The 18945-nt window shown below is 39.7% G+C and overlaps 1 protein-coding gene across 28 annotated transcripts in view; it reads left to right on the forward strand.

Moving 5' to 3' along the window:
- Positions 1-18945, forward strand: part of ALPK1 (alpha kinase 1) — a 151759-nt gene that overhangs the window by 70787 nt on the left and 62027 nt on the right. For 20 of the 28 annotated variants that reach the window (XR_007477314.1, XR_007477318.1, XR_007477320.1 and 17 more), the window contains 2 exons: positions 1379-1610; positions 5890-6044. The exons of 1 other annotated variant lie outside the window; for it this stretch is intronic. Coding sequence is in view for 15 of the 27 variants with exons in the window: in XM_049709631.1 (XP_049565588.1) it covers positions 1490-1610; positions 5890-6044 (276 nt within the window). In the remaining 12 variants the exon portion in view is untranslated. Of the gene's footprint in view, positions 1-1378; positions 1611-5889; positions 6045-8210; positions 8336-18945 lie in introns of those variants that run through there. 7 more of the 28 variants (XM_049709632.1, XM_049709628.1, XM_049709622.1 and 4 more) reach the window with 4 other exon arrangements.

An 18945-nucleotide genomic window follows, 5' to 3' on the forward strand; every position in this document is an offset into this window, starting at 1 on the left:
TGCTATTTCAGATTCAAAACCAGCTTCTTAAAGTGAGGCCATTGTGTAGCAGAGCACATTTTCCCCAACACCAACACAATAATTCACTGGTTTAATAGTTTTAATGATTACTAAAACAGTAAAATATTGTGTTTCATGGATCTGCTAGATAACAGAGGGAATAGATCATATATCTGTTGTACTTTCTTCCTTTTCAGATTCTCTTTCTTTGGTAATAAGATTCTACATGCCATACAAGAGTGTCACAACCAGACAGCAGCTCCACTGTCTATTCTGGCAAATTCAGAAAGAGAATAACTTCCTTTGTTTTGTTTACAATGTACATTCTTTAATAAAAGGAAAACAAGCAAAATGATTTGTTAAACTACTATATAGAAAATAAACAACAAGGACCTACTGTATAACACAGGGAACTTATACCCAATATTTTGTAATAACCTATAAGGGAAAAGAATTTGAACAAGAACATATATATATATATATGTGTGTGTGTGTGTATGTGTGTGTGTGTGTGTGTATGTATATGAAATTGAATCACTTTGCTGTACACCAGAAACTAACACAACATTGTAAGTCAACTATACTTCAATTAAAAAAAATTTGTTAATCAAGAGACTTTTCAGTATTTGTCAGGCATTTTTTGTACAGTCAGTGGGTTATTTTGTTCCTGAAATTACTTTGACTGCAATAGCTCATTACAGTATACTCATATTTATATAAGAAGTCCCTCAGCTGTATATGTGTTAAATGGAATATAAGTAGATCTATCCATATGATAGATCTAGGAAATTGGGTTTTCTGGGATTACATTTCTTTATTTTATTTGGCAATGTGCCTGGCAGTGAAGAGCTTTAAATTTGGCATCTGTCATTGCCTATTTTGGTCCAAATTATATGATGCTAAATACCATAAAGAATACTGCACAGGGGAAATCAGCAGTGGGTTATGAGAGTGGTAAACTTCATATTACCATGTGCTTGTGTCTGAATATTAGAACTGTTAGCCAGATGCTTCCTGTAGACTCCCAGAGAGGCAAGAAAGTGTGGTGCCCCTGGGATCCAGAGGCACTGATATGAGGTATTCAGAAGATACATGAATCATAGGGTATATTCATTTCATTTGGCTCCATGTGATTCCACTGACTTCACTGTGGGTAACCAGATCTGCACCAGGACCCTTTCCCTTCTGCTCTCTGATGACTTCGAGGTGCTGCCCATCTAGACCAGGCCCTGCAGTAATTTCACACACTCCCCTAAGAAAGTCCTCAGGGGCTGTCATGTATTTTCATGTGCTTGCTCTATTATCCCTCCCTGCTTGAGTCTTACAGATAATTGATGACGCTTCAGTTAATCATCTTTCCCCCTCTTTTGTTCACCAGGTACCTCAGGCTTGAAGGGGCTCTTTTATTGAGAATCGATGTCTTCTCCTAGGTAATTGATCACTGTAGACCCAGGGACACTCGACTCATCATCGAGGGAGGGTAATCATCATGAATAATCAAAAAGCTGTAGCTGTGCTACTGCAAGAGTGCAAGCAAGTGCTGGACCAGCTCTTGTTGGAGGCGTCAGATGTGTTAGAGGAGGACAAGAGGGAGGATCAGCGGTGCAGAGGTGAGGTCCTTATGGGAGGTGCTGGGGGGAATGGGGAGCAGCAGGTTTGCTCTCCTTTCCCCTGTCTGAACAACACATTCTCATCTCTGCCCTATTTTTCTTCTCTTGGCAGATGACCACAGAGAGATGAGTGGATTTCTAGGGCATGAATGGGACATGGGCTGTGGGTGGACGGGCAGGGGAGGAAGCCCACTTTGTTGCAGTGAATTGCTGTCAGTTCTAATTTTAAGCTTCAGTAAACATGAGGCCACAAGAAACAGTTTAGTTCAAGAAGAACAAAGGGTCCAAGTGGGCTGGTGCACGTAAATTTCAATTATTAAAAAATTGAAGCAACTTCTGAATGGTGGCACATACTTTTTTTTCAAACTAGGCTTTTGTGCCTCATCAGTTTCCATAGACTTCTACAGTTTCCACAAATATGTCATCTCATCTGTCCTATCTCTCTTTTTTGATCGTCAGTACATTTTCTTATCTTGTATTTACATGCCATTTGTAAAATAAATCCACTCATACTGATAAATGCTTATTGCATCATTATCAGAGTTTAAGAATTTGGCTTTTTTGCTCATTCATAGTTTGTGCCGTTCATAGTTTTAGATGAGTCATTGTTTGGGAAGTTTCAATCACAAAGTCTAGAAAGTTAAAGCATTTCTGATTTCTTCTTTAGCCAGTTTTGAAGAGGCAGCCTTCTTAGATTTCTTTTTAGCATTCAGATAAATTTCCCTTCATTTCTATCAGTGTGTCCCTTTTATGTGCTTTTAATATTTTTCTTTGTATTTTTAGTCATTTGCTATTCCTTACAGAAATAAGATCCCCATATAAAATGCACACTCCCCATCTCTTTTGTTGTTGTTGATTATGTAATGGGAAAAGGTTCTAGGAGAGTCTTTTTCCCACATTCTTGTATATAGGCACATATATTTTTATAAGAGAACTTTTAGGTGCCTTTAGAAGTCTAACTTTTTGTAACCTGTCATCCAGGCTCTTTTCCAGATAACATGCCCCATGTCCAGTTGTTGCACAGCCTTAGTGTTTTCTTTCTTTACTAGCCAGATACATCAGAGTCTAACTTCACTTGCTCCAGTGCTGGTCCTGGTTCTCCCCAGGGGCAGTGCGTTGTGTTCTGTTATTACTCCTGAAGTTTTTCTCTTCTCCTTTTACTACATCATGTCCTTTGTCTCTTCAGCCCAAATTCCTTTAAGCTTTGTGTTCTCCTTAGTGAAGACTCTGAGCCCTCATTCAGGAAGGATTTTCATTTTCTTTTTCTTCCCAAGTGCCACAGAATAGGAGAAATAATCAGTTTAGTTCCAGATAAGGCAAATCACGACTGCAAAATCACTCAATTAGCCATGGCCCTTCAGGTAAGCTGCTTGGGGAAGTAAGTGACCAGAGAGGCAGAGGAGGCTACTGCTTGGTCAGGGGCGGACTGCTGGGGTTGGCTGAATCCAGTAAACCAATGGTGGAGGAACCCTGTGCTGAGCCATTGACAAACTCAGCATTCGCCCATCGCCACTGCCTGTTGCGTGGTCCACCCGAGCGCCATCAGTGTGGTTGGACACAGTCTGAACACGGAGCCTGTCCCTCGGCAGGTGGTTTCTGAACAGCTCTAGCTCACGGGTCGGGCTGCCACCACCACTGATGTCATCACCCGCATGTGCTCCCAGAGAAAGGCATTAGTACAGGGTCACTTAAGGCGACAGGGCCAGCCGGTAGACTCGAACACAAACACTGTGGGTTTTATTCTTTTCCCTCTTCCTCTCAACCCCATCCCTTTTCTTCAGAAATTTTCATAGTCAGCATGGGTGACTAGTCCTAGCAACTCTAACCCACTGGGATAGAGAAGGAACTGAAATCCAAAAAGAGATATATTTTTAAAACGTACTTCAGAGGCATCTTTTATTTCAGTATTCCCCAGTGGACTATCCACGTTCTGGCACGATCTGTAAGGAAACGGTGGTATGAGGAGGAAAAAAGGATTTGTGACAAATATATCATCATGAAGAAATTTTGAAAATATTTAAAGCTATTCATTGCCAAAATGCAGTGAAATTCTGTGAATCCAGAAATCACATTTCTGTTGTCATTTAACTAATCCTTTGACTCCTGAGCTTGACACTCATGGACAGAGTATCCAAATAATTTATCAGAATTGAAGTACTTTTGAGAGTTAAAGAGCACTATTAATAAGTACGCTATGATTACATAGGACTGTCCTAAGCAAACAGAACTGAATAGTCATCCTATTCATGACTATTTAGAAATATCATTTAAGAAATTTTCTCTATATGTATATTGGAAACATTTTCAGAGATTAAAATTATGTCAGTGGTGGTAAGAGGAGATTGTGACCACATAGGCTTCCAACCTTGTGGTTTTGCTTTCACTGGGGGAGTGCCATTGCACAGAGGGTGCTCAGTAGTTCTGGGTTACTGAATGGGGCAGGGGGTGGGGGGACAATGGTTTCAGTGTGATACTTGTAAGTTATCCTTAGTAGTCAGTCCAGATCGATCCTTCATTGACATAGCCCATGCATTATCCCCTCAATGCCAAGCAGTCCTTCCCCTCAGGAGACTTCCTTACATTTGTCCAGCTGGTGGCAAGGACTCAAGAAGACATCATGAACCAAGGCAGAGTTAGCTTTTCTTCCTTCTCTTCTTTTTTTTCACTCTCTTTGTCATATCTCTTTTGTCTTATTTAGCATGTCTCATGTAAACATGAGACTAATCTTTCTTTTAACCATCATGGTGTGATTTACAAAAGTGATAAGATGTGATGCCAGTTTTCAGGGAGCTGACAGTCCACAGTTCAATGAAAGGATAGATGTGGCTAGAGAACAGTGGGATGAACGCTGAAAGGAGCATGCACCTGTGGGTTTGGGAGCACTCATGAGGGACATCTCAATTCCACTGGGAGATCATGGCAGGGCTAATGAGAAGTGGCAGTGTTTGCGCTGAATGCTGAATGAAGTCAGTGGGCCTGAGCTTGGTCATGAGGCAATTGAGGGAGGGCAATGCAAACAGTGAGGACAGGATGCGCAAAAGTATTGGAGAATTTTGTGCAGAGCAATGGCCTGGTCCATCTTGTTTTTAGCAAAATGGATCAACAGTTTGGAAGATGAAATGGATGGGGGGAGATAGAAAACAATGATTCAGGAAAGAATTACTGATAATTAAAAGGAAGAAGTCGATTTTAGGATCCACAGAATTTGATAACCAATTAGATTCAGGGAGGAAGAGAGAACAAAAAGTCTAGACCAACTTCTGGGTTTCAGACTTGGGCGAGTCAGTGAATGATAGTAGCATTCATCAAAATAGAAAACAGAGAGGGAAATACAATATTTAGAAAAAAGGTGATGAGTTCAGTTTTAGATATGTTGAGTCTGAGATGTCTGCAAGACAAGCACCTGGAGATTTATAGCTGGCAGTCATATATACAAGTCCATGATACCTTATTCACAGCCCTGGAGGGGGGTCACATGTGCTGCAGAATTCAGAATTTTTTCAAATGTTAGAAAGGGAAGTATGGTGTATATACACTCCAGTAGAAGCTGGGGCAGCATCTACAGTCAAAAATTAAAATTTTCAGAACAAAATGTTGACTAATCTCACGATAACAAGATTATAAATAGCCTCTAGTCAATTCAAGTCTGGTTCAGGTGCCAAACTTAAAAAAAACCTTCTAGTTTGCAGAGCTTTTGGGTTTCCCAAGTTTGGATAGGAGGTTGTTGACTTATATAATTAACTAGGTTTGATGTCTATTAAGAGATTAACTATATCTCCTAATGTGAAACAAGGCCATTTCATAATAAATTGATATGGGTTTTTTTGCATTCATTGTCTATATTCAAATGTAGTCCACAGGGAAAGTCTGAGGTGAGGTGAGGTCTTAGAGGAGAAAAAAGAGGTTGCATTACCCAGCTGCCACAAGCCCCAAATGCCATTCCATCTCAGTCCCGTTCTCATTTTACAGGAAAAATAATATTTCCTTCGTTCCTTTCTCTGATTCTTCATGCAGAGATAGTCACTGAAGTGCTTTACTTCCTGCTAAAACCTTTTTTAATGCCTGACTACCCCAATTTACCCGTAGGGCGAAGTAGACCAGGGCCACCCCTGACAGATAGCTTTTTGCTATTATTCTTTGAGTCAGAACCACCAGGTTAGGCCAGCCAGCAAGAGGTAGGAAAAATTTTTTTGCCACTGAGGTGCTTCATCATAACATTGGTAACTCAACAGCCTTTTCTTTGACTGCAATTTCCTTACCTGAACTCTGACCTTTGCAGCTTCACTCCCCAGCGAGTTAAGAACCCTGATCCAGGAGGCAAAGGAAATGAAGTGGCCCTTCGTGCCTGAAAAGTGGCAGTACAAACAAGCTGTGGGCCCAGAGGACAAAACAAACCTGCAGGATGTGATTGGCGCCGGGTTGGAGCAGTTACTGGTAGGAAGAGCCACACCACCTGTTCCTCTGACACCCCCAAGTGAGGCATTTAGCCTCTAAGTGGTCTAATAGATTAAATTTCTTTGAAGCATAAAACAGCCCCTACCCTTATGGTCGGCTCTGCCAGATTGACTAATGTGTGTGGGGGGAAGCTTTTTAAGAGGGTTTGCTTGCCCATAAGACCTTCTGTTGGAAAGGCAAATCAAGTACAAGTGAAGAAGTGTGGTCATGTCATGCTGAAATATTTGCATGACTTAAAAAAATATATATATTCTTTTAAGTCTTTATTGAATTTGTTGCAATATTGCTTCTGTTTTTTATGTTTTGGTTTTTTGGCTGCGAGGTATGTGGGATCTTAGCTCCCCGACCAGGGATTGAATCCTCACCCCCTGCATTGGAATGTGAAGTCTTAACCACTGGACTGCCAGGGAAGTCCCTATGTGCATATTCTTGGTGGGCCAGAAGCAGTAGTTTTGATTCCACCATGCCTCATAGCATTTTTATTTTGAAATACTACTTTCTAAAAGTTGGGTAGGTTAAAAAAATAAATTCACCACTATTGCATCCATGTGACTTGCTGTCTAAGCTACTGAGGTCTGGCATGTCCCTTCCCTGAGCCCTGCCTGGAATCCTGTTCACTCCCTTATCTCCTCATGATTCACACTGTTCAGGAAGTATCATGTCAAAGTCATTGGCATGCTTATTCCTCAACTCATTTATTGGAAACTAATCAAATGGGTACCTCTACCTCAGATAGGAGAGAGCCTCAAGAATAACACATGAGCTCAGATTTGAGCTCAGATTTCAGGCTTAGGTTCTGGGGATGCTACTAGGAGTGCCATTTTCCTTTCTGATAGTGTTTGGTTTTTTTTTTCCTACATTCTCTTAGATGATTATCAAAGAAGAGACTCTATTAGCTTGTATTTTTTTTCTCACATAAAATATAGACGTTTGTCTGGAGACCAGGCATTACAAGCAATGATAATATTCCCAAAATTTTATTTTATTGGTTTACATGGGAATGTGTTTTGGGGTCATCCCAAAATAAATGTATAGATATAGACATTGTTTTTACCTATTAAAACAAAAATCCAGGGAAGATCCCCTAATCTATGTACACATAACAGCATTGTTGGAAACAATGACTCCAACAGTCATTACTGTGGTCCAGTCATTACTGTTACTGGAGGAACAGTAACTTCCCCCAAAAAAACTTTCCAGCCCTCCAAAAAACAAACACCCAAGGTTAAGCAGACTCAGGACCGCAAAGGAAAGTGAATACTTGGAACGAATTCAGTGGTGAACCAGGGGTTTTAAATAAGTGTGCTTGTTGTTAGTGGAGAAGTGGAATGGAACAAAAACTGTAGTGTGTATATCACTGTAGGGTTTACAAAATGCTTGCACATGCATCATGTCATTTAATTCTCAAAGTAGCCCTCCAGTGATTATTACCATTATCAAGCCCATTTTGCAGATGAGGAAATTAAGGTGCAGGGAGATTAACTTGCCTAGGGGAACAGACCAGTGAGTGGTGGAGCTGTGACTTAGCCCCTTCCTCCGTCCTGCTCCAGTTCTCCCTCTGGAAGCCTCAAGGAATGAACTTGACAGCACAGGTAGAAGTCCTGAAACTTGTTTACTCTAATGCAAGCTGTAGAGTAGAACTTTCTGCAATGTTGGAAATGTTCTATATCTCTGTTGCCCAATACATTTAGCCCCTGGCCACATGTGGCTCTTGAGCACCTGAAATGTGGCTCGAATGACTGAAGAACTGAATTTTTAGTTTTATTTAATTTTTAAAATGAACTCCTGTGTAAATAGCCACATGTGGCTAGGGCTACTGTTTAACTGGATAGTGCAGCTCTAAAGCAATGGTGCTTTAAGTTAGACCTCCCAACAACAGCACTAGCATCACGCAGAAACTGAGTCAGATTCCTGGGCCCTGCGCTAGTCTTACCAAATCAAAAACTCTGGGTGTGAGGGCCTAGCAGTCAACATTAGACAAGCCCTTCAGATGATTCTGTTGCATGTTAGAGTTTAAGAATGACTGCTGCAAAAAATAGGGTGGCGATTAATTGGGCAGCTCTAAGAATCAGTCCATTAGGCTGCTTTAGCCCGTAATGTGTTTAACCTGGGAGCTCTTTGAACTCTGAGCATCATTTTTTTTAGATTACCCAGCAAGCTATAAATTAAAGGCAGACAGCCTGAACAGGAATGTGAGTGGAGAAGGGCTTGGAAAGCCCTATGTGATTCGGCCAGTGGCATATAAGAACTTTCTACGGCTTCCCCGGAAGGTAAGAGAGCAGGATAGCTTCACAGAGGGAGTGACCCCTGCTTTGGGGCTTAGAAAGTTCCTCTGAATTTCCAGCATAGGCTGAGAAGCTGAGATGCAGCACGTCACTATAACCAGGGTTTTATTCCCTTCATTCCATGCACGCTTACCAGATCCCCCTTGCCGTATTCAAAGCTGGTGGTGACGTTGGCTGAAAAACTGAAAATGGTGTTTTAAAAACTTCCAGGTCTCGCTGCATTTGGGGTTAATGTGAGTTGAGAGACAAACAGCTCATAGTTGTTAGACTATTTCAGGAATCCATTCATTATTCCTTCTACTTTCCCTCTATATATTGCACGGATGTCACAATTGGGGGGAAGTAAAGGCATAGAGAATTTAAGAAGTTTGTGCCCCGCTCACAAGATCACTCAGGCGCAGCTCTAAGAATCAGTCCATTAGGCTGCTTTAGCCCATAATGTGTTTAACATGGGAGCTTTTTGAACTCTGAGCATCATTTTCTTTCGCTTACCCAGCAAGCTATAAATTAAGCAACCACACCTCCTAAAGACTCTCAGGATGCTTTCTTATTGTGTCAGACCCCAAGTGCACAACTGCTAAACCACTCTGTTTTGTAAATACGGAGAACTATAGCACCCTGTGAACTCGGGCTACTATTAATATCTTAGTTTGTCAAAAGTATCTCGAGGAAATTCCATGATCCATGATTTGTTTTTGTCCCGTTATCCACTGGTTTCAATATCACACTTTACTGAAGCTGGACGACCTTGTTATAATATAATTGTGAGATTCTGTTCTTACATAAAAAATAGTTAAAGGCTGCTGAGTTTGTCTTTTCCGTTATCTCTTCTTACCATTTATTTTATAAATCTAAATTTCCGTGATTTTTTTTTACCTTGAAATGAATCCTTCCCATAAAAAGTTTCCCTTCCATTTTAAAAATTAGCATTACACTTGGAGTGTAAACGCTGTCTTTAAGTTAATTCCACAAATAACAGGGCAAAGTTAAGCATAGAATTGTGCTGAGCGCCTGAGTTAGTAAAATTAAGGGTCATTTCTAATGTTCCTCTCTTAGGCTTAACTTAATCAAGAAAAATCGTATGTGTTTTGTGCTCTCCTTTCTGTTCTCCACAGCCTCCCCTGTTTCCTCCCTCTCCTAAGTCCCCATCCCCCCAATCTTTTCTCCTTTGGTGTGTGGCCACAGACAGAAATTTATGGCAGGGGCCAACCTCCTTTACACTCCACACAAAGCTTGCTGACTTGAGAGAGTTTGTCTGCTCTCTCTCAGAAAAAACACCTGCAGCATGCTCCCCAAGAAACCTGGAGAGATGGGAGATTAATGTGGCTGTAATAGCTGGGCAGTGTTTTTGGTATTATGCCCTCTCCCCAGGTAGATGGGTCTTTTCTGAGATGATACCAATTATTTATTGCTGAAACATCTGTTGATAACTGCAGCTGCCCTTGCGAAACAAAGCATATCACGGGGTCACAGGCTATAGGGACCTAAAATCCTACCTCATGCTAGTTTTAGACTATTCAGCAACACCCTCAAGTCCATGGGTTACCGTCATCTTCAGTGTCTTATCGTGCCATAGAAAATACTTTGTAAACACTGCCCTGCCCTGCCCTACAAGCTTTGAAGTATTATTTCATCTTCATCGGTAATTTATATTCCAGTGCCATTGTACTGTGGGAAAAAGAGGGGGAACCTTTTTTGTTTTCCATTTAATTGTATATCGCCTGACACTTTGACCTGTATTATTAGTATTAGTCAGAAAAAGGATTTTCTCCCTCTCTTATTTAAAAATAAAATTTCAAGGGAAAGTAAGCGCTCCTTCAGCTCCTTTCACTCAAAACAATGTTTACACTCTGAGAGGGAAAGATGAAAAGCACAAGCAATTTTTTTCAACTGTCAGAGAAGGGCATTTCAGTTTTTGAAAGAGAACAGTAAGGCCCTTATAAATATCATTCAGCAAAACCTTTGATGGATTTTTCAAAAGTATTGAAGGCTTTTAGCATTAGCTTCAGTTTAGCTTGGTTTTGGGAGGACAGAGCAGAGTTCTAACTAGTAAAACTGTCCTTGCTTGTGAGATGCCAGGACGCAAAGGCACTGGCCTCAATGTGATTGCCAACTTTCGTGATTTCTTCAGTGACTTTCACACTCCTGAAAAGGACAATTTCTACACGATTAAGAGAAAATATGAAAAGAAAACTTTTGAAAGGGAGATAAAGGGCCTGTTTAGATTTGCGTGTCAGTGGCAGTTGGGAGCAGACAGGGCTGCAGGGCCAAGAATTGTTTCATAGACCAGGGTTTTGAGCATTCCCTGCAAATTTGGGGGTCCTGATGCAGGGACTGGCCTCTTCCCAACCCTGCTTCTGTGTGGGGAGGGAACCTGGATTTAGTGTGGTACCTCTGTAAAGAGACACACCGTTTATAGGTTGGCTAACTATATACAGTACAAGGAGATGAAGCAAGCTCACAATGAGGGTATTTTTTCCATTTCCTTTTCAACTTCACAACCATGAGGATGGACAATATAACCGTTACTCAACAGACTTTTAGGGAAATATCTGTGCTACCTTGCAGGGATTTGAAGAGAGACCAAAAAAATAACTGTTTTCTTATGCTCATATGGTTGAAAAACATTTGTGAATGAATCCAGTTTGATAAATTTAGCTTTCAGAATATTGTTTCTAATATGTCTCTTTAGATAATCTAGGTGCCTTTAAGTTGTTGATATTTGTAATTTTGAACTACTTAAAATATTAAAGCGTCAAGAGTTAAAACATAAATAAATATGAATAAATGTAAGAATCGCTCATTACAAGACTGCAGGGAAATATTTTTAAATGTCTAGTATGGGGCTTCCCTCATGGCGCAGTGGTTGAGAGTCCGCCTGCCGATGCAGGGGACGTGGGTTCGTGCCCCGGTCCGGGAGGATCCCACATGCCGCGGAGCGGCTGGGCCCGTGGGCCATGGCCGCTGGGCCTGCGCGTCTGGAGCCTGTGCTCCGCAACGGGAGACACCACAGCAGTGAGAGGCCCGCGTACAGCAAAAAAAAAAAAAAAAAAAAGTCTAGTATGAGTAACCTAGAAGCAGAGAGGTAATAAAGAAGGGCCTTTAGCAAAAGATAACTAAAGTATGAATTTATTAGAAAATGAAATATGAGGTCAAAGAAAGATACGGGTATGAGGACAAAGTAAGGGGGTGAGATGCTATCCATGGGAACAATAAAATTTCCTCCATGAATAAGCTCTGGGTTAAAAGATGTTCTTAAAACTAATTTTAAGACCATTTATTTCAGGCACCAGTTTTCATATTAATAATAGAGAACTCAGAACAGTAATAGGTGCTTTTGGGGTTATGATTTGTTCAGCAACTTATTTTCTCAAATGAGGTTTTCATCTTTAACTATGTCCTTTGGGGCTTTAATAACTGAAATCTTTTTCATCAGGATGCTAAAAGCAAAGTGAATATGAACTGTATATTTATTCATTCATTCAGGAAAACTTTATTGAGTATTAACATGTGGCAGGCATTTGATATAGAGCACTGAGAGTAATGCAAGAGAAATAGAAGACCTAATTCATGTTCCAGAAAAACTACCGGAGTGAAGAGATAGGGCAACCCTTTGTCAAAGGCCTGCTTGTTGGAATGGTTTCTCCCATTTTTTAACCACCAAATGTGTGGCGGGTAGTCAATACATATTCTTCTAATTCCTACAGACTTAGCCATATGACCTGTCCTACCAGTGAAGAGTGATTAGAAGTGACAGAAGCTTTATAAGCCATTGCATAGTTCAGCAATTGGGTGCTTTCCTTTGCCTCATGAGAAAAAGAAGGGCTGCTCCCTCAGCCTGGATCCTGGAAAGGGCAAGATACATGGAGTAGAGTCTCCGAGTTGGAGACAGACTGCACCCAATGTGAAATATGAACAAACACCAAAAACTTTGTTGTTAAAGGCACTGAAATTTGGGGGGTATCACAGTTTTACCAAGTGTTATGGGTTGATTTGTTCCCCATCAAAATACCCTGATGTCCTAACTCTCAGTGCCTCAGAATGTGACTTTATTTGAAAATACTGCCATTGCAGATGGAATCAGTTAAGATGAGGTCATAGTGGCGTAGGGTGAGCCCTTAATCCAATCTGACTGGTGTCCTTATAGGAAGACAGCCTTGTGAAAACAGAGACACAGAGAGAATGCCATGTGACGATGGAGGCAGAGGTGGAGTTATGCAGCTACAGGTCAAGGAATGCCACGGATTTCTGGCAACACTAGAAGCTAAGAGAAAGGCAAGGAACCTTAGAGAGAGCATGACCCTACTGACACTTTGATTTCAGACTTGTGGCCTCCAGAACTTTGAAACAACACATCTTTATGTTTTAAGCCACCTCGTTTGTGGTACTTTGTTATGTCACCCACAGGAAACTAGCTTATGCACATGTAGAATATAATGAAACAAGAAAGCTTTCAAATGACTTCAAGATTCTTAGCATGTGGTCCTCTGCCCCCATAGGGAGGAAGGCACAGTCCAGTCAAGAACAGAATTTGTTCCAGAGAACATTTCAACAAAAGTAGTGTCTACAAGGGAAAAAATGTAGGTTCTGGTATCTAGTATCTGTATTATTTCATCCCTAAACATGACTGGAGAAAGTAGACTGGAGAAAACATATCACTCTTCCTACTTCATGCCGTTTTGAGCTGTAATACAGCAGCCCACTAAACATCTCCATTTGGATGTCCCAGATGGCTCAAGTCCAAGAGGTCGAAACCTGAACTCCTCATCTCCCAGCTCCTTCTCCCTCCGCCAACTACGTTTTATCCTCCTCCAGTGGTCACGTACCATTAAATGGTACAATGAACCACCCAGTCACCCCGGTCAAGCCCTAGGAATCTCCTGTAACTCTTATCTCCCCCTCAACCCTCATTTCTTATTGGTTATCAAATCCTAATTTTCCTCTTAAATATCTCCCAAATGCATCTTCTTCAACCCTAGTGCAGCTATACTAGTTCAGCCCCTATTATCTCTTTAGACCATATCCAACCCTCTCCCTATTTCTAATCATGTCCCATGTGTCATAAGGATAGTAAGGTTATACTGCAGGAAAAAACCCAAACAACTCCAAAATCTTAGGGGTTTAAAGCATGTCCATCTGAGGGAATGTTGGTGGGAGTTCAGCCTTATGTCACTCCCCTTCAGAGACAGCTTGATGGGATACCTATCATTTAGAATATTGCTGGTTGCCATGGCAGGGGCAAGGGGAAATTGTGACTTGCACAGTGGCTCTTAAATACTTCCATACAGAAGTGACCATTGGTCAAGATAAGCCACATAGTCACACCTCATTTCAAGGAGCCAGGGAAGCACAATTCTACCATGTGCTCAGAAGGAGGAGACCCAAGAAATACATGGGCAGATAGTACCCATTATTGCCATGACTCCCCAGCTTTTCTCCACACTGTAACCAAAGCCATCTTTCTAAAAGAGCAATCTGACATTTCTTCTTGCTTAAAATTTTTAGGGTGAGGGTGGAGGAATCTCAGTTAATTTAGAAATAATAAATAAATAACATGTATATTTTACAAAAGCATCTAATACTAATCCTGAACAATAAAATCTAAATAAATTTGAATGAACATTTTTATTAAAGTGGTGAGATTACAAGTTACTTTTATTCTTTATATTTCTTTGATTCCATAAGAGACATCTCTTACCGTTATAAACAAAAATATGGAAGGGGATTGAGAAAGAGAAGAGCATCTGTTGTTCAGTTGCCCTTAAATCTAAATAGGATCAAATGTTCAAAAACCTAAGTGAGGATAGTAAAGTTATGCTGCATTGCTTCTCTAAGAGCATATAAAGTCAAACACTGAACCGCTCAGATTCTAATGGAGAAGCTAACATCATTAATTAAATGACATCGACCATGCATCTTTTCACTGATAAAGTGAAGATTCAAAATGCCGTGCTCTTGTTTCTGATTCTTTTCTGTTCCCATTTGATGGCCTGCTGTAAGCTAAGTATCATTATTCTCCTGTTAAGTTTTTGGAGATCATTTTAGCACACATGTGTGAAGACACATACACACACTTATGTAATATACACATTATTTTATATATCTACATAATTGATATTCATGAATACAAGTTATTTCTTTATCAAATGATAGAATACCAAACCTGGAGGGCAATTTAGAGGTCATCTATTTCAAGCCCATCATTGGATACATGAGCAAACTGAAACCCAGAGAGAGTAAGAAGTGGCTTGCTGTAAGTTGCACAGCCCATCAGTGGGAGCAGCAGGACCACAGCACCCAGGTTTCCTAGCCTGAGCCTGGCGTGTCCTCCATCAGTCTACACAATTCCATCCTTCACACAGGGCTGTTGCAGTGCTGGGGCAGCCTTTCCCTGCTGTATTCCTATCATCTCTGCTGCCCTGTAACCTGCCCTCTGCCTTCTCTGTTAATGCGATTTGACTTTTTTACTCAGAGCAGAATTAATTGAGACAAATTTTATAATTTCCAGTTACCAACATTTAAAACTTTAGTTTCCTCTGCTGAACATTATAGTTCTTCTTTTGAAAAGAAGCCAGCCAAAAGGTTCAGATCCATCAAAAATGAATTTCATTTAATAAGTAAAAATCAGGCACCAAGAGAATGGAGCCTTCGGAGGATAAATACTAGCCCCAAGGCCTCTGTGTGTTCAGACTTCGGGATAGAGTATGATTAAAATCACCAAGTATTTAAAGCCTGCTCTACAACTGTGCCAAAAAACTGCCCCTTTTTATACGGTACTTTCAAGCTTCAATGGAAGATAAATGAAAATGGTGACTTGTCCTTAAAATTCAACCAGTGAAACTTCGGTTGCCACAGAATCAGGCATGCGAGTTATCCCTTTGATGAGGACTAACCCTATGGCATGGATTTCACGTCTCCTCATAATGAGGCCCAAAAGCTGAGCCAAGTCTTGGAGGAGTTCATCAAACTAAGACAAGTGGGCAGAGCAGCCCAGCTCAAAATGCAGAAAATGAACAGATTGAAGTGTTGGGCAGAAAAAAGAAAGTGATAACCTCCTGAAAATGATCAGTCCTAGGGATGTGCTTATTCAGTCCTGTCGGCAAGTAAGAATAACATCACCTCCATAACATATCTGATACTGTTTATATTAGTTGAACCACAGTGTTGTACTGTATGTCAACAAACACCAAATACAGGCAATTTCATGTGATTCGATACGATATTCTCTTCACAACATATAATATTGATAAAACCCTGCAAAATATTTAGAATTGATTATGTCCATTTTGCAGATGAGATGATTAGCTCAGAGAGCTTGAGAGATGTTCCCCATCCATACTACTAAGTGTGGTGAAGCTGGGATATGACTCCAGACCTCCCCTCTGTGCCACCCCCATCTGCCTGCCACCATCCTTTGATGATATAGAATCACCTGCCCTGCTTATTAAACCAACTTGCCTCAGAGGGCAGAAACCAAAAATGTTTAAGCTCAACAAATTCATAGATGAGTGGAATTACTTCTTTCTTTTTTTGGATGTGTTTGTATAGAACAAAAGAAGATTTTCACTATCCCATTGATTAATTCGTTCTGAATCTGTTGTCTTTAATTTTTTTTTTTTTTTTTGCTCATCAGTAAAAACTTTTGAGCAGGCACTCTGATACACATTTATTTATTTGTTTAATAAATTATATGCATGTGCTACGCATACTATGTTATACATATTTCTTTAGGATAGAAATTTAAGAAGAACAAAACAAAGATTAAATGAATATTTTAAAATATTTTTTTAAACTGCGTTACTGGCACAAGAACCTTTTTGTTTGTGTTAAAATTGTAATTGAGTATGTTTAATTACTTTTTAAATTTCGCTTAGCACTTTCTTTTGAAGATATGGCTAGTACAGTTTATTTCAGTACTTAGTTCTGACTGTAATAGCTGAAAAATTGTCTCAAAGATATGTAGATACGAATAAGAGATAGGCTGTTATTGCTAATCCATGCTGCTCGTATTTCAATCCATCTACCAATTATGAAAAATCATTTGATAAAATTCAGCTGGCAAATTTCCACTTTCTTCAGTGTCAGTTGTGTGTTTCTGCAAGGTAATCAGAAGACATGTTTTAACAAACGATGTCAAAACTCATTCAGATTCTTCATTTGGGAGATTTTTAAACAGGTGGAAAGTTTCCCATTTGTGTGAGTGTTTTTTATATGTGATACTTTCTTTTTAGTATGAAAATCACAATGATGAAAACACTTCCAGCCTCATTATCTGAAAAATATTTTCAGAATACCTGTTGGATAACATACTATTGTCAGCTACTTGTCATCACAGAAAAGGTTGGCAAATTTGGAGCACTTGTCTGTTTCAATTAGCAATAATCGCACCTCGGATAAAATTTATTGGCTATGATACTGCCAAAGCACAAAGCTAGCACTTGTCTTTCTTTTATAGAAAGACTTCCAAACTCTTTACATTTGACTATTCTTTAAAGCACTTTGCCTTGAGATTTTTTGCAGTCTTTCTCCCTCTCATTATGAATTAACATATCTATGATTTGTGATAATATAGCCTGTAAATCTACTTAACCAGGTATAAATAAACTGCAATACAATAAGCTGAAAACAGTCCAGTGGGTGAGTCCTCATCATCAGCCCCTCCAAGATGAGGAATTCCTTGTGTACCATCTGTGATGAGTCACCATCTGACATACAGGCAAAGTAAGGGGCTGGGGTCTACCCAGTTTTTAAAATGTTAGTAAAGCTTCCTTACTTTCTCATCGGTAAACTTTGGAGGAAACTTTTGGAATTTTCTTTATATTTTGAGATCTCAGGTACTGATTCCACAGGTCTACCCTCAACCCACTCAAAATAGTGTTATTATTTATGGAGCATCTACTAATGCAAGGCACTTTACATATATTTTTCTTTAATTTTCTCAGTAATCTCTGTGGTATTATTATCTTTATTTTATGAAGTATCTCTCTCTAGTAACTGATTTGATTTGCTTCCTCCTGAGAATAGTCTCAAACAAATTGATTTCTTTTCCATACATATGTATAATCTGTCACATTTTGAAAGTATTACCAACTCAATTCTGGAACTTTTTATATTTCTTCACCATGTAAAGACTGGAAGCAAAATATGTTTCTTTCATGGTTACTGAAAACCTTCTATCATGTTAGGCATGAATTATTCCCACTGGTATTGTATAGGAAGTTAAAAATTTCTGGGCCTCTGGAGTCATCCTCAGGTAGAGTGTTAAAGGGGCATAGGGGTTGGGCTCCTAACATTCTCTCTCAGTAACTCTCACATTTTATTACTTTGAACACAAGACTATGGCAGCTTCTCTTCACTCTTTGTGTAAGGCCAAATCTTTGCCTAATATGCTTAAAATGCACATGATTTAGACTTACTTATGACTTTAATGATTTATGGTTGAGTTCTAAATGCTGCTCAAGGGGGTGACTGAATCAAGATTACCTGGTGTCTGTGTGCTTGTGTGTCTATGTGCGTGTCTGTGTGTGCACGTGCATTAGTTGGGGAGGGAGAGGAAGAATGGGGAAAAGTATGGCTTTTTAAAAAATATATATTCCCAAGTCCTACGACCCAGAGATTCTGATTTAGTGAATAATCATTCCTTAAGTTGACACTTCCTAGTTTAGTAGTCTGAGATTTTTTTAATGAGGTTTTATTAAAGCAAAGCTAACCCTTACTGTTAAAACATTTATTTCTGCTTTGCTTATGTAAATGTGATTCTCTTGGATAATAAGATTCTAAAGTGACAGATCAGTCTGTTTCTCTAATCATGCATCGCTCCTAAAACTGCAAAAGGCACAATAAACTCTCAGTCCTTTCAGTGATAATTATTACTTTAAGAACAAGTAAAAAGCCCTAGGGACAATGAAGTTCAAACAGTTCTCTTTGTACTATATATCTGCCACTATTCTAGTATATGGTTTTGGTAACAGTGACAATGACAATCTTGATAAAATTAAGGTCATATAGGTAGAGATTAAGGAAGCTAACTTGGGAGCTAGACTGCCTGAGTTTGAATCCAAGTGCTGCCCCTTATTAGCTTTGTCATCTTGGGTACCTTACCTAAACAGTTGGTTTCCATTTTTCTACCTCTACAGTGGTAGTAATAACAGTGCCTACTTCATAGATTGTTTGGAGTATTAAGTGAGTGGATAACATAGAATGCTTAGAACAGTGCCTGGCATTCAATGAATGATAGCCCTTATTATTGTATAAGCTAACTGACAAAAGGACATGGCTTAGGACCAGGTGGGATTATTATAGTTATGAGGCAAGACAGATAGAAGCTAAGATCAAATAGTGTAGTCAAGCCTCTAACTCAATTTTGCCATCAGGACATCAAAAAATGACTGTGATATATTTTCAGAGTAATCCATTAACATGTATAGGCAACCTTTCAAACAATGCAAACAACTTAACATTCCAAATAGTATGTTAGTGAATCTGACAGTTTGAACTTCTCCATAAGAGTCCCTCCCCAAATACCACCAGATACGCACTGCCACTGTTTAAAAAAAAAAAGGAGGGAAGTGGTGATCAATAATGAAGTTGTGGGA

This window comes from Orcinus orca, chromosome 4, assembly GCF_937001465.1.
Source record: "Orcinus orca chromosome 4, mOrcOrc1.1, whole genome shotgun sequence".
Taxonomy (NCBI): domain Eukaryota; kingdom Metazoa; phylum Chordata; class Mammalia; order Artiodactyla; family Delphinidae; genus Orcinus; species Orcinus orca.